At 42.0% G+C, this 13,277-nt stretch overlaps 1 protein-coding gene across 1 annotated transcript; it reads left to right on the top strand.

The window, feature by feature from the left end:
• The first annotated feature begins 2,809 nt into the window (after nucleotides 1-2,809).
• On the top strand, nucleotides 2,810-12,097 carry usp44 (ubiquitin specific peptidase 44). The gene is made up of 6 exons (XM_039791598.1): nucleotides 2,810-2,936; nucleotides 5,213-6,924; nucleotides 8,194-8,392; nucleotides 8,553-8,661; nucleotides 8,809-9,059; nucleotides 10,381-12,097. Exons 2-6 carry the CDS (start codon nucleotides 5,374-5,376, stop codon nucleotides 10,503-10,505), a joined length of 2,235 nt encoding a protein of 744 aa, XP_039647532.1. The 5' UTR covers nucleotides 2,810-2,936; nucleotides 5,213-5,373; the 3' UTR covers nucleotides 10,506-12,097.
• The last annotated feature ends 1,180 nt before the right edge of the window (nucleotides 12,098-13,277 follow it).

Below are 13,277 nucleotides of genomic sequence, written 5' to 3'. Positions count from 1 at the left end.
TACTGTAATTGTTGGGGCTTTGTAAATTATAGAGTGTGGTCTAGACCTACTCTATCTGTAAAGTGTCTCGAGATAACTCTTGTTATGATTTGATACCATAAATAAAATTGAATTGAATTTCTACACGGTTAATATTAAGCTAACTGCTAGCAGCCATTTAGCTTAGCTTATAGCACAATGACTTGAAACAGGGGGAAACAGCTAGCCTGGCTCCGTCCAAAAGTAACAAAATCCAGCCACTTGCATATCTAAAGCTCACTAATTGTCACACTCTATCTCATTTGTTTAATCCTTACAAAAACCGAAATGTACAAATGACAAGATGTGGTTTTATGGGAGTTTTGTGCCTAATCTGTGACTTCCTGGAGTCTCAGTCGCAATTATGTCAGAACTCCAGAAAGCAAGAAAGAATAGTTCTCAAAATGTAAAAAAAAACAAAAGCTATATTTACATCAGACTTCTACTTTTAAGCTGCATTAGCTGATTTTTGACCAGTATGGAATGTGAAAACTACAGGTGACAACTAACATGCCAGTAAATAATACCTAGTCACAGACTCAGAAGACATACAACTTTGTCATCACTTATGAGTCATATTGCTGGCCATCTGACAAATGTATTCCCTGGCATTGTATCCATGCTTCAGTCTCCACCAACTCCTGGGAAAAGATGGTGTCTCTTTTGCTTCTAGTGAACTTTATCTGTTTACTGTTTGGTGCTAGTGTACTCTAGGTTTTATCGGCTTGTTTGCTGAAAACAAGGGCCCATGAGAAAAATTGACATTGAAACGTACTGTAAACATGTTGTAAAACCAAAACGAATGAGCTAAAAGAAGCACCAAAGCAAGGTCGAGCCGCAACATTGAGTGATGAATCTCTAAGGGTTTATTTATTCAACTTTAACCTAAAAAAAATAGTGTGTAATGCAGCTTTAAAGATAGAAGTTAGCGAATCAACGTGAGGTCCTCAGAAGTATTGTAACAGAAAAATGTGCGTTTATGAGAAAGTGCTGATGAAAAGAGGATGGGGGGGGGGGGAGAGTTAGCATGTGTGGACATGACGGCGGTGAAGGCCCGGGGACATAGAGGGAGAAAAACATTAGAGGTGATCCGCAGGCATCGCATGGCACATCAACACATACCTCTTTCTCTAAGTCACTCACAAACGCCCCTTAATCTCTCACACACACAACCCTGTCGTCCATTGACGTTTCAGCACACACACACACACACACACACACACACACACACACACACACACACACACACACACACACACACACACACACACACACACACACACAAACACACACACACACACACACACACCTATTACCACACTCCCCGTGTTCAGTGGGGGTTTAAGAAGGCTTGTATGGATCAGTTCCCCACTAATCAGTACATGAGAAGGATTCTTCACATGCAGTCATGTTGCGTGTGTTGAGATTTAAAGTCCTCCTTCAGGCGCAATTTCCTGAATGAAAACCAAGTCCTCCCTTTATTCTCTCGTCAAGATGTTTAATGTGAAACTATACTATTTACACAGGGATTCACAATGTGTTAAAATAACAACACTTAATAAACTATCTTTCACTGAAGCTTTCGTCTACTGTATACTCACACAATATTCACAATTTATCACACACAGTAATTATATTTTCCCCTGTTATGGTTGATGTTGTTGGAGTTGAGACTTATCCACATAGCAGACATTACAGTGTTGTTGTCTTATAAAAACTCTGGCATAGACTGATAGGATCTACATAGTGAGTGCCACCAGCCCCCATTAACCAGCATGAAGTGCTACACCTGCATCCCACACTAGCACACAAGACTTTAAAATACCTCCTAAAGGTACAACTGCAGGGCTTTTGGGCAAAGGATAACAAACACACACTTGTGATCCATAAAAGAAGGGACTTTTCAGGGTTAATGTTAATGCTATTCAGACCTTTTACTTAAGTAAAACTAGCAGTGCACCTCTAAAAAAGTATTATAAGTAAAAGCCGTGCAGTAAAAGTATATAATCAACGAAATATACTTAAAGTATAAAAGTACTTTCCCATTTTTTCATTTTCTGCTACTTTATACATCTACTCTACTTTTTAAAGACACATATTTTACTCCAGTACATGTATTTGACAGCTGGAGTTACTTGGCAGAATAAAGATTTTACAATCAACAGATGATAAGAATTTGTTCTTAAGGTATTGCTACTTTTACTTTGGGCATTCACTTTTAAATAAAATTGCCCTTAATTGTATTTGTGATAACAAAGTCATTGGGGCATCGGGCCCACTTGATTGTAAATGGTGCAGCAGTTCCCTCTAATGGTATAACATTGCACTACTTCTATTCGATCATCATTGCAAAGCACTGATTTTGTTGCTTATTTGTATGAAAAGTGACACAGTGACACAATACACAATAAACAACAACTAAGAAGTAGGCTATTACATCTAGGCCCACAAAAGCACGACAATGCAACGACAGGAATACTATAAAAAAAAGTAAACTACAATAAAACCAGCATTTAACAGTCTGACACTAAACTTATAAACGGAAGTCGTATCTGTAAAATGACAATATAACAAAACGTAAAATACACAGAAATTGTTTTAATAGAAGATAAGTGAACATCTTCACCCTCCGATAGGCTACTAAGTGGTTATTTTGAGATATTAAGCCATTATTTAGAGATATGTACTGTCATTATGTTGAGAAACTAAGTCATTATTCTGAGAAAGTGCATCATTATAATGACTACAGGACCTTTTTTATGTAACATTGGCGGAAATTTGCTTCCATAAAATAAGTTAAACAACAACAACAACGTCACGTATAGAGGACGCGCTCGAGGCAACACCACGCGACAGGGACTGACAAGATGGCGATCATTTTGGAAACAGAAGAGTTGCTGCCATGAAGGAGAGGCTAAGTATGCTCTTTTCTTTTCACACACAGTCATTCATAATACATGTGTAACAGTGTAGCCGATGATACGTGTGTTGTTGTTGTAACATGTCCCGCAGGTTCGTTTTAAAGCTGAGGCTGCTGCTGGGAGCTGACCTCCGGCTAACGGATGAACTTGTAGGATTATGGCAGTTAGCCTGGCAGGCTAATGCTAACTAGCATGCTAGGCTAATGTTAGCAGGGCAGCTAGGGCTCACTAATCTCTTTAATAAATAAATTAAAAACGGCAGAGCTGACATACTTGTCGCGTGTTTGCGTATACTTGTATGTTAAGATATTTCAGACAATTGTCCTGTAAGGGTTTTACAGTGGTGTAGATTGTCTTTGTGTATAATTTCAGTGTTTTGTAAGCGCAACTCCTCATAGCTGTATCAAGTACACGCTAACCTTAACTGGAGATGTAACGTTACCTTAAAGTTGGGCTGTTTCGGCTATCATTAACACGCGTCTCGTTCTATTGTTATGTCGTACAGTTTGTTGAAAGGCTAGACAAGCTCATAGTGTTTTGTTGAGACTTGTTTAACCCGTGTTAACATTAGGCTGTGGGGTGTTCAGCCACTTAATAAGACCACGCAGTCACAAGGACAAACCAGGCAAAGCGTGCTAACTAACGTTACCAGATAGCTAAAACTTCGGACACGTTATAAACTCTGGAACAACTCTCCCGATAGTCGTCCCACTGTTTGCTAAACTACACGTGTCACTATCTACATATCAAGTCTATTACTATTCTATTACTGTATTCCTAAAGCTCCGTAGTGATTACTGTAACTTACAATGTGGATAATCATCAGCGAGCTTCGGATGTGCACTTCCAATTTACTGATTACAGTGACCGTTATTCTGCTTTTGTGCTGCTTATGATACCACCTGAAGAATCAAACTGAAATGACTTCATACTCTGTGAATAAGCAATGTTAACAAGACGTAAGGTTAGATATCAACTCAACAAGGTCTGTCTTGGATCCTTGCTGACAGCCGCGATATTTTATTTATATCACAGCGGCTGCACAGACTCATGACGTCACAATCTGATGAACATTTACAAAATAAATACGCCCACTCCGATATAACTGGTAAACAAACGTCTACGTTGACCTGAACGCTTTGAGTCGCTCTTATTTTGCTTTTTTAAAGTGGTAAATTAAATAAAGGCACAATACAGCAGAACGAAACAAGACATTTCTGAAGTTAGAAACCTCATGTTTCATTGCCCTCCCATCTGTCCTGTGTTCCAGTCTCTCCATCACTTTCCCTCTCTCAACCTACACCATTTCCTAACAGTCAATTTTCTTTCCTTGTTTTTTTCCACTCTTTTCATTTCCCCAGCAAAGTTAGTCCTGTACCCAGACAAAGGCTTGCACCACTTTGCAAGCTCAGTCCCCCTTTTGTCTGATAATCTTTCTTCTTTGACCTCAGTGGGGGGGGGGGGTGTCATAGGGCTCAGCCCACTCAAGGATCCCCACTTTCTCAGCTGAGGTACACCAAGCCCCAGGGATGTGAAAAGAAGCCAGGAGAGGTTGAGTGGAGGCTGATTGTAGGGTTCTGGGTTGAGTTTAGTTGTCTTCAAACCAAAGTACAGCCCATTGTTCAATCAGTGTTTTTGGACAACTTTCCCACAGTCAGAAGCTTCTCTACTGCCTATTAGCTGTTTATCACATTAGAAGGTTTTGATGAAGGAAAATATGTTCCTGTGAAGTCACCCTGGTTACTGTCACTGTGCCTGCTGAGTTTTCATTTCTTAGTCCCCATCTCTGGAAAAGCTCAAATGTTTATCTTGTTGATGGATTCACATCCAGGTTTAAGAGCTCATGTTAACTTGTACACCTTTCTGTTTTTCTGTGGATGCACCAGGCAAAACTCAGTGCAGTTGTTTTACTGTTGGCCCATGTTTCTGTTAGGAAATGTGAAAACCTGCTTTCCATCTGGCAGTTTGCCGCGGTTTACTGTGTGTAGCTATAACACAGTTATTGGAGGTTGGACGTAGTGACTTTGAGATAACAATTTTGTGTTTACAGGAACATAACTGGATGTTACTATGATATGGAAATACACCAAATGTGCTTTTTTTAAACTAAATGTTTGGCCTGTAAGGGTAGATGGTCAAACAATATTAAGACAAGATTACAGTGACATAATTATGTAGAACTTACTTTGTTTTGTATCTCAGATTCCCTGCATCTGCTTTCTTATTCTATCTATTCATCTGCATTAACCACATCTGTTCTCTCTCCTCTCTAGAAACCACCATGCCCTGGGAGGGTCCCATTTCTCAGCTCACCATGGTCACCATGGTGATATGAAGCCAGTGTGAAACATTGACACACAGACTCACACACAGACAGTCAGTAATTGACTGACACAGCCAGCCAGCCAGCTCGGCCGGCAGGCAGGCGTGTGTAATGGATAGGTGTAAGCATGTGGGGCGGCTTCGGCTGGCCCCAGACCACTCCATCCTCAACCCCCAGAAGTGGCACTGCGTGGACTGCAACACCAGCGAGTCTATATGGGCCTGCCTGGGCTGTGCTCATGTGGCGTGTGGGCGCTACATCGAGGAACATGCTCTGCAGCACTTCCAGCAGCAGCACCACCCGTTGGCTATGGAGGTTAATGAACTTTACGTTTTTTGTTACTTGTGTGACGACTATGTCCTCAATGATAACGCCACCGGAGACCTGAAGCTGCTTCGTAGTACGCTCAGCGCCATCCAGAGCCAGCACTATGAGGTTACCACCCGCAGTGGGCGCACCCTCCGCTCTGCTAGTGCTGCCCCCGATGCCCTCATGCCATCCGGTGCCCGCGAGCTGCAGCTGAGGGACGAGGACAGGATGTTTACTGCGCTCTGGCACCGCCGCAGGGTGCTTATGGGACGTGTCTTTCGCTTATGGTTTGCACTGACTGAATGCGGAAAGAAGAGGGAGGAAGAAGAGAGAAAGAGGGAGGAGGAGGAGGAGCAGAAAAGGGAGGCGAGGGAGAGGAGGCAGGCTCTAAAGAGGCAGCTACAGGAGGAGCTGGAGAATGCCCCTCTCAGGAAGAGTCGGCGGTTACGTAAGAGAAGCCAGAGAGTTGCAGATGCTGCAGTTGCCACACCGTCGCGGAGGGCATGCAACAAGACAAAAACCCCTGTGCCCCCGTCTCTCACCCGCAGGCCAAGGACTCAAAGCCCTGCCACTGCTACCCCCAAGAAAGGTGGACGGACGAAAAAGGTCCAACCAACTTCCAAACCCCGGCGCCGTTCTTCTACCACCAAATCTAAGCCCAAAACACCCTCAGCGACCCCCCGTTCTGCTCAAACGCCTGTTCGCCGCAAGCAGAGTACCAAACAGGGTGGCTCACCCTTCAAACGGCGTCCCACAGTCACTCCTGGAGTGACAGGCCTGAGGAATTTAGGCAACACCTGTTACATGAATTCCATCCTGCAGGTTCTGAGCCACCTTCATGTCTTCAGGGAGTGCTTTCTGCGCCTGGATCTGACCCAAGCACTGGAACTACTAGCATCTGCCGTCCACGGCCAACTGGCAGGGAAGCCCTCTTCCCAGTCCCCCCTGATCCAAAGGAAGGGATTCCAGGCCAGCTCAGGCTCTGGGGCAGGGCTGAGCGGTGGGGCCTCACGGGCCCGCAGCATGGAGCTGATACAACCCAAAGAGCCCAGCTCAAAGCACATCTCGCTCTGCCACGAGCTGCACACCTTGTTCCAGGTTATGTGGTCTGGCAAGTGGGCGCTGGTATCGCCTTTTGCCATGCTCCACTCGGTGTGGCAGCTGATCCCGGCGTTCAGGGGCTACGCTCAGCAGGATGCTCAGGAGTTCCTGTGTGAGCTGCTGGACAAGGTGCAGCACGAGCTGGAGAGCACCGGCAAGCACACAACCACTGCAGGAGTCCCACAGAAACGCCTCATCAAACAGGTGCTCAGCGTGGTCAACACCATCTTTCATGGCCAACTCCTCAGCCAGGTGCGACACACACACACACACACACACACACACACACACACCTACCTGCAATCACCTTCTTCTAACCATTCTTAACTCAGCAGTGGTCACAAGCTTCACCTGATTCACTCCCCATGATGCCTGCACACACATGAACCCACTCAGATCTGCCTTACACACCCCATTGATAATTCAACAGCCATCATCAACTCTGACTGAACTGTATTACTAATTCATAAATCAGATTAAATTAGGATTCATCTATCACTTTACGTACTGAAATGGAGGTTAAACCTCCGTCTCTGACCTTCATCTTACATTTTGAGTATGTTTTAAGGTTGATGTGCTGATGGTTTTACCTTTTTTTTTTTTAAATAGTGACAAAATGTTATTAATTGTCTGGTTTCTAATTCTCCACTGTGAGGACTTACTGCATTCATATATTATACTGAACTGAATACCTTTTTTGGTTTTGAGACATTTGAAGATGCCACCTTGATCTTTTGGAAGTTGTTAGGTATTTTTATTTTAACTGTTTTTTTTTGTTTGTTTTTTTGACATTTCATAGAGTAAGTGATTAATCGATAATTAAAGTAATTGTAAGTTGCAACCGTAATCTTGAGCAGTACAGCTTTCCTTCCATTGTTATAGTGTACATATTAATCATTGTAATTGGTTGCACCTGTGCTCCCTGAGTTGTGTAATGTAGGGAGTGTAGGGACTTAGTATGAGGACAAGAGATCAGTGTCTACTTGTGGAGGCTGAGCACACACTGTGACACCTGCTCTTGCTCAATGGAGGGCTGTGTAGGGTTTTGGGGATATCTCTGCCCTGTGGCTATTCACCACTTTTATTTTTCTATATTTTTGATACAGTATAAAGAGACCGGAAAAGAGCACACAGCATGGCCAGGGCAGTAAGATTGATTAGGGTTAGAATAGGGCTGTGCAATGAATCGATTTTTAATCATGATTACGATTTCTACTCCTAACGATCCCAAAAAGAGTAATCGAGAAAAACGATTATTTTGCACATTACGTTTGCAAGGGAAATTTCACAGTTCACTGTGTTTTCACTGTAGATTTTTTTTTTTTTTTCTTTTTCAAATTCAATAACTACGTCTTTCCAAAAGTCAATGAGTAATCGTGTGAAATGATTGGGATTTCCATATTGTCCAAAATAATCGCGATTATGATCCTTTCCATAATCGAGCAGCCCTAGGTTATAACAATATGTATAATGTACTACTACACCTGCTCATGTCTTCATTTCCCTCCCTCTCATATGCAGGTGACGTGCCTGGCCTGCGAACATCGCTCCAACACTGTGGAGCCTTTCTGGGATCTGTCGCTGGAGTTCCCCGAGCGCTATCACAGTAACAGCAGGGAGCATGCTGCTCAGGCTTCGTGCCATTTGACGGAAATGCTGGCCAAGTTCACGGAGACTGAAGCTCGGAAGGAAAAAACCCCCCCCCGCAGGGTGGTTATTGGTTTTTTAAAAAAAAAAACACACACCCCCCCCCCCCCCCCCCCCCCTCTCTCCCCCCACCTGTCATTGATATACATTTACATTTGCCGTTAATGTGATATTCAAATCCAGAAAAAGAACGAATCCCTTTGAATTACGTTTGAACTCTCTCTTGTTTGAAGCTGCTCGACGGCGGACCTCCTCCAAACCAGTCCTCCTGACTGAAGCACAAAAACAGCTGATGGTCCACAAACTGCCTCAGGTCCTGCGGCTTCACCTCAAACGCTTCAGGTAGGATAACCTTAACACCAGTCGGCCAATTTTTGTTTATTCAATAATATTTTTCCTCGTGTGACCCAGCTGTAATTACTCGTTTTGTGGACCGTTGTGATGCAGCTCAGTGGCTGACCGACTGACTAACTTGTGATTGGTCCTCAGGTGGTCTGGGCGGAACCACCGGGAGAAGATCGGAGTCCACGTCAGCTTCGACCAGCTTCTCAACATGGAGCCCTACTGCTGCCGAGAGCCCTCACCCAAAGGTGTGCCCTGCTCCAGTCCCAGCAGCCCCAGCTCTGCAGGCTCGCCACGCCCAAAGCACTTCCTCTACGACCTCTCCGCTGTGGTGATGCATCATGGGAAGGGCTTCGGCTCTGGCCACTACACCTCCTACTGCTACAACACAGAAGGTGGTGAGTGAAGAGCACAGCAGGATTTAACGGAGACCTGTACCTTTTTGTTTGAAACAGGTTTGCACGGCAGCCTAATTCATGTTGACAACCTGAAAATGAGATAGAACTTAATTCATCCTGAAAGACATTTTTGTGCCAAATATGCCCAGTATGCATAGTAAAAATAAATGCATACATAGCAGCAGAAGATATAAAATGTTACAGACACTGGACTGGTGGTGGATGGGTACCAAGTTCATACCTTCAAACTAGTCGCTTTTCGGCGAAAATCGCAGTTTTGAATGGGAAAATGTCATCCATGTGAATTGTGTAGATCCGAAGAGTTTTTATTTATCGGGGGCAAGACCCGGTGCTAATACGGCACCGGTGCCTTAACGACCGTTATAATCTACCGGACCGAATTGCAACGCGGATTTCGGTGCCACTGAAATTCCTGCGCTTCTCTCTGATGCTCAGAAAAAACAGACATTAGAAGCAACCTAAACATCGCCGCATGTCACGCTAGTTAACACTGCACTTGGCAGCAGGTAACGTTAGCCTACCGTTACCTACCAGTGTGCAGCTGCTGTTGTCGGAACAACAACACAGATGTTGCGTTCACTTGAAATCCGCCTCGCCAGCCTCATGCTGCATTCAAAGTTATTGTAAAATACCCTTTTCCCATCCAGTGGTTGTTTTTGTCGTTTAACTTACTGGTGAAATCAGTTATTGTTATAAGTTATTATTACATTTTTAATAAACCATTTAATTTAGCAAAATAAAAAGAATTGTCGTTTTGTGCTCCTTTAGCATTGGGAAAATGTTGTATTTTCTTCTGGGGTGATATATAAAATGTGTCACTTTTTTCAGCCCTTCTGAGTTTGCAGGTATGCAAGTTGTTGAAGTTATAGCTTTTCTGCAAGTTCATGGTTGTTGAACAGGTGGTTTGATGAATTACTATAAATATGTTTTTACTTCCAGGATAAGGGTATCATTGCACTTATATAATTTGCATTCACAGTTTAAACCCTGATCCAATTGAGAAAACAAGACACAGATGATCAGAAAGCTGGATCCTGTTCCATGTAAATGCCATATCCCGAATAAGATCAAAACTGGGATACTAGTGTGCATGCAGTCACACTCCTTATACAACTCCACACTCCTCATGTTGACTGAACGATCTCCATGTGTAAAATGTGGTTTGTTAAGCCCTGTATAAGTAAATGGGTACATTTGGCTAATAGAGAATTCCTGTTAATTCAGGCCAATTTGTTGTTGCGTCTTTGTGTGCTACGACTGCCTTCTTACTGAATAGTTTTCCCCTCGTTTTCTCCCGCAGGCTTCTGGGTTCACTGTAATGACTCTAAGCTGAATGTGTGTTCAGTGGAGGAGGTCTGTCGTGCTCAGGCCTACATCCTCTTCTACACACAGCGAGTAACTCAGGACAAAGACCGGCCGCTATGAGACCACAATCCCCCACCTCATCCTCCTCAGCTGCAGCCTGACCACTCAGCGAGAAGATATCAGCACAGCCCCACCTATCGCTCTCTCTCTCTCTTCCCTCTTTCTTTGGGCATTTTATATCCTGGGAGGATGGGTCTTTTTAGTCTATTTTTCTAAATAAGAAAAAAAAAAAAAAAAAAAGAGGAAGGACTCTTTTTTTTAAAAACCTGGTTCTGCTTTGTGAACTTGTTGTATAGTGTTTATATGTAGGTATTTTTTAAAAGACAAATGGTGATGTTTGTGATTTGTGTACAGTTGTATTTTATAAAGAGTATCAGCCAAGATGTGTCTCAGTAGCAGCCAACCGACTCAAGTGTCCTCTACAGGTCGTATACAGGTGTATTCACGTGTCTGCCTCCCTGCGTTTGGTGGATGTCGACTGTAAATGCTGTTTGTTTTTTGTTTTTGAATCAACTGAAATGTCTCTCAGTCACTTTAGATAGTCGTCACAGAACTGGATGTAGGGTTGTAAAATGTCATTCACTCGCTAGAAATGGCCTCGCTGTGTTCTAGACAGGTTACGTTTTGATGGATGTTGACCACGACGGCTGTATTTCCTGCCAGAAATGCATTAATTTCTACAGAATAGGCAGTCAGCATTGTTTTAACTCCTGTTTATAGCTGAAGATCTGTACACGAGCAGGGCAGGAAGTTTATTTTTCTCTCTGAAGTACTCCTGGGTCTGTCAGGGAAAATTGGCAGAGCTCAAGCCAAAGCCGGGGGATAAGTGTATGGAAAAACCTCTCAGCATTTCCAAAATGCTTCAACATTTGCTGGGTGTTTTTTTTTTTTTTTTTTCCTTCTTCCCTCTTTCTCTATTCAAAGTTTCCAAAGGGATGTTTTTTTTTTTTAGCTAAATGCTGCCACCTCTCTTCTCCAAAATGTAATTGTCTTCAGAGTGTGAATCATTCCCAAACCACACGCGTACTAGTGTACTAGAAAAGTGCCCTTTGTTGAGAGTATATTTTTGTAGTTCATATCAATTCAGAAAAGTGGAATCTGCACAGTGGCAGTCCCATGCAAGACCAGCATTTAGATTTTGAATGTATTTTTATACAATCCTTCTCAGAAGTTTTAGAAAAGAGGCCATTGACTGTTCTGAAAGGTTTTATACAACCGCCGATTGTTCACCACCACCAGCAGTTATGACTGTTCTATCACCATTAAGTAGGTGTGTGTACTGTATGTGTACATACTGTGTTTTATTTACCATCTGTTAAGTACAATATCCAGATTTAACAGGATTTCTGGAGTATATGCAGATTGTGATATTTATCTCCATACTGGAGAAAATTGTACAAAAAAAAAGGTATTCTCCACCTCAACCAAGTTCCCTCTGACTTATCTTTCAGAGGGGAATTCAAAGCACAGTTCATATTGTTTCTTCTTCATTGTCAGACGTTGTGACACATTTTTGGTTACTACTCCATGGATGTGTGTGTGTGTGTGAGAATTTATGGAAGTTATACTATGCAAATGGTTACCTCATTTTTTTTTTTCTAGAGAAAATTACCTCAATAAATGAGAATATTTTTTCATTTTTCTACAAAAGATGAGTGTCTTGCTCGTTCTCATTTTGTACAGGAAGCTAGTCAAGGCAACTTTATTTATGTTGCCCAAAATCACAGTATCTTACTATCAAGTATTTTATTTTTGTATATACTTCAGATAATTCCTAATTATAACCTTTAATGTTTCCAGAACAGAAATCTAAACATTGGATAAAGCCAGATTCAAAATTCTTATTTAGTTATTAGAGGGAATTTTAAACATTAAATATATCAGAATAAATCAGAAAATACTGTCAGCCATAAATACATTTTTGCCATGGTTTTAGAAATAAATGGTATGTAACTCAGCAGATGAATGAATAAACCCCTCTGTAATAACATTTAAAATATACATACAGTAGGAATACAAAGTGCAAAGTTAAGTGTATGGGAGTACTACTTGCTATTGGGGTGGCTGTGGCTCAGGTGGTAGAGCGGTCCTCTACCAATCAGAAGGTTGGTGGTTCGATCCCTGGCCCTGCACGTTGAAGTGTCCTTGGGCAAGTGTATGAATGTGTGTGAATGGCTTTACTATTAAAACGAGTGGTCTGTATATAAATACAGTCCATTTATTGGAGTGCAGATTTCTGGCTCAGAGTATGACAACAAACTAGATTTGAGAAAACAGCCCTCTAAAGATATGTATTGTAAAATTCATACTTTTCATTTTTGCAAGACTCAACAGGGGAACAGAGTAAACAATTTTAACTAACATATTACCATGAAACTTCCCCAGTTGATTACTTAAAGACAATTCTTTTTTTGTATTTCAAGTTTAAATATGCAAATAAGGCATTATCCTATGCTAAGTGTCAGTGAATTTAGAAGAAATTTACAGGTGCAAATAGACAAAGTGTAGTAAAATAAACACCTAAATGTGTATTTTGAGTATTTTTCCCCCCACTAATCTGAAAGAATAGATTCAAAATAACCCATTTTAAAAATTACCAGTGCATGAAAAAAAACATTGTTTTGCCTGTAGTGGTTCACCCTAACTGATGCTAGCTGTTAGCTTAATGTTTAAAATGTTATATGTATCTATCTTCTCATCAAACTGTCTTTAAAAATGTGTATTCCCCCTAAATATCAAACAATCACTTTCTCCAGCTTCTTAAATGTAAGTATTTGCTGGTTTTCTTAAGTCTTCTATGACGGTAAACTGAAAACCTGCTAGCTAGACAAA

This window comes from Perca fluviatilis, chromosome 23 (genome assembly GCF_010015445.1).
Source record: "Perca fluviatilis chromosome 23, GENO_Pfluv_1.0, whole genome shotgun sequence".
Taxonomy (NCBI): Eukaryota; Metazoa; Chordata; class Actinopteri; order Perciformes; family Percidae; genus Perca; species Perca fluviatilis.
Note: the sequence above shows the minus strand (reverse complement) of the source record. Positions and strands in the feature narration are given on the sequence as shown.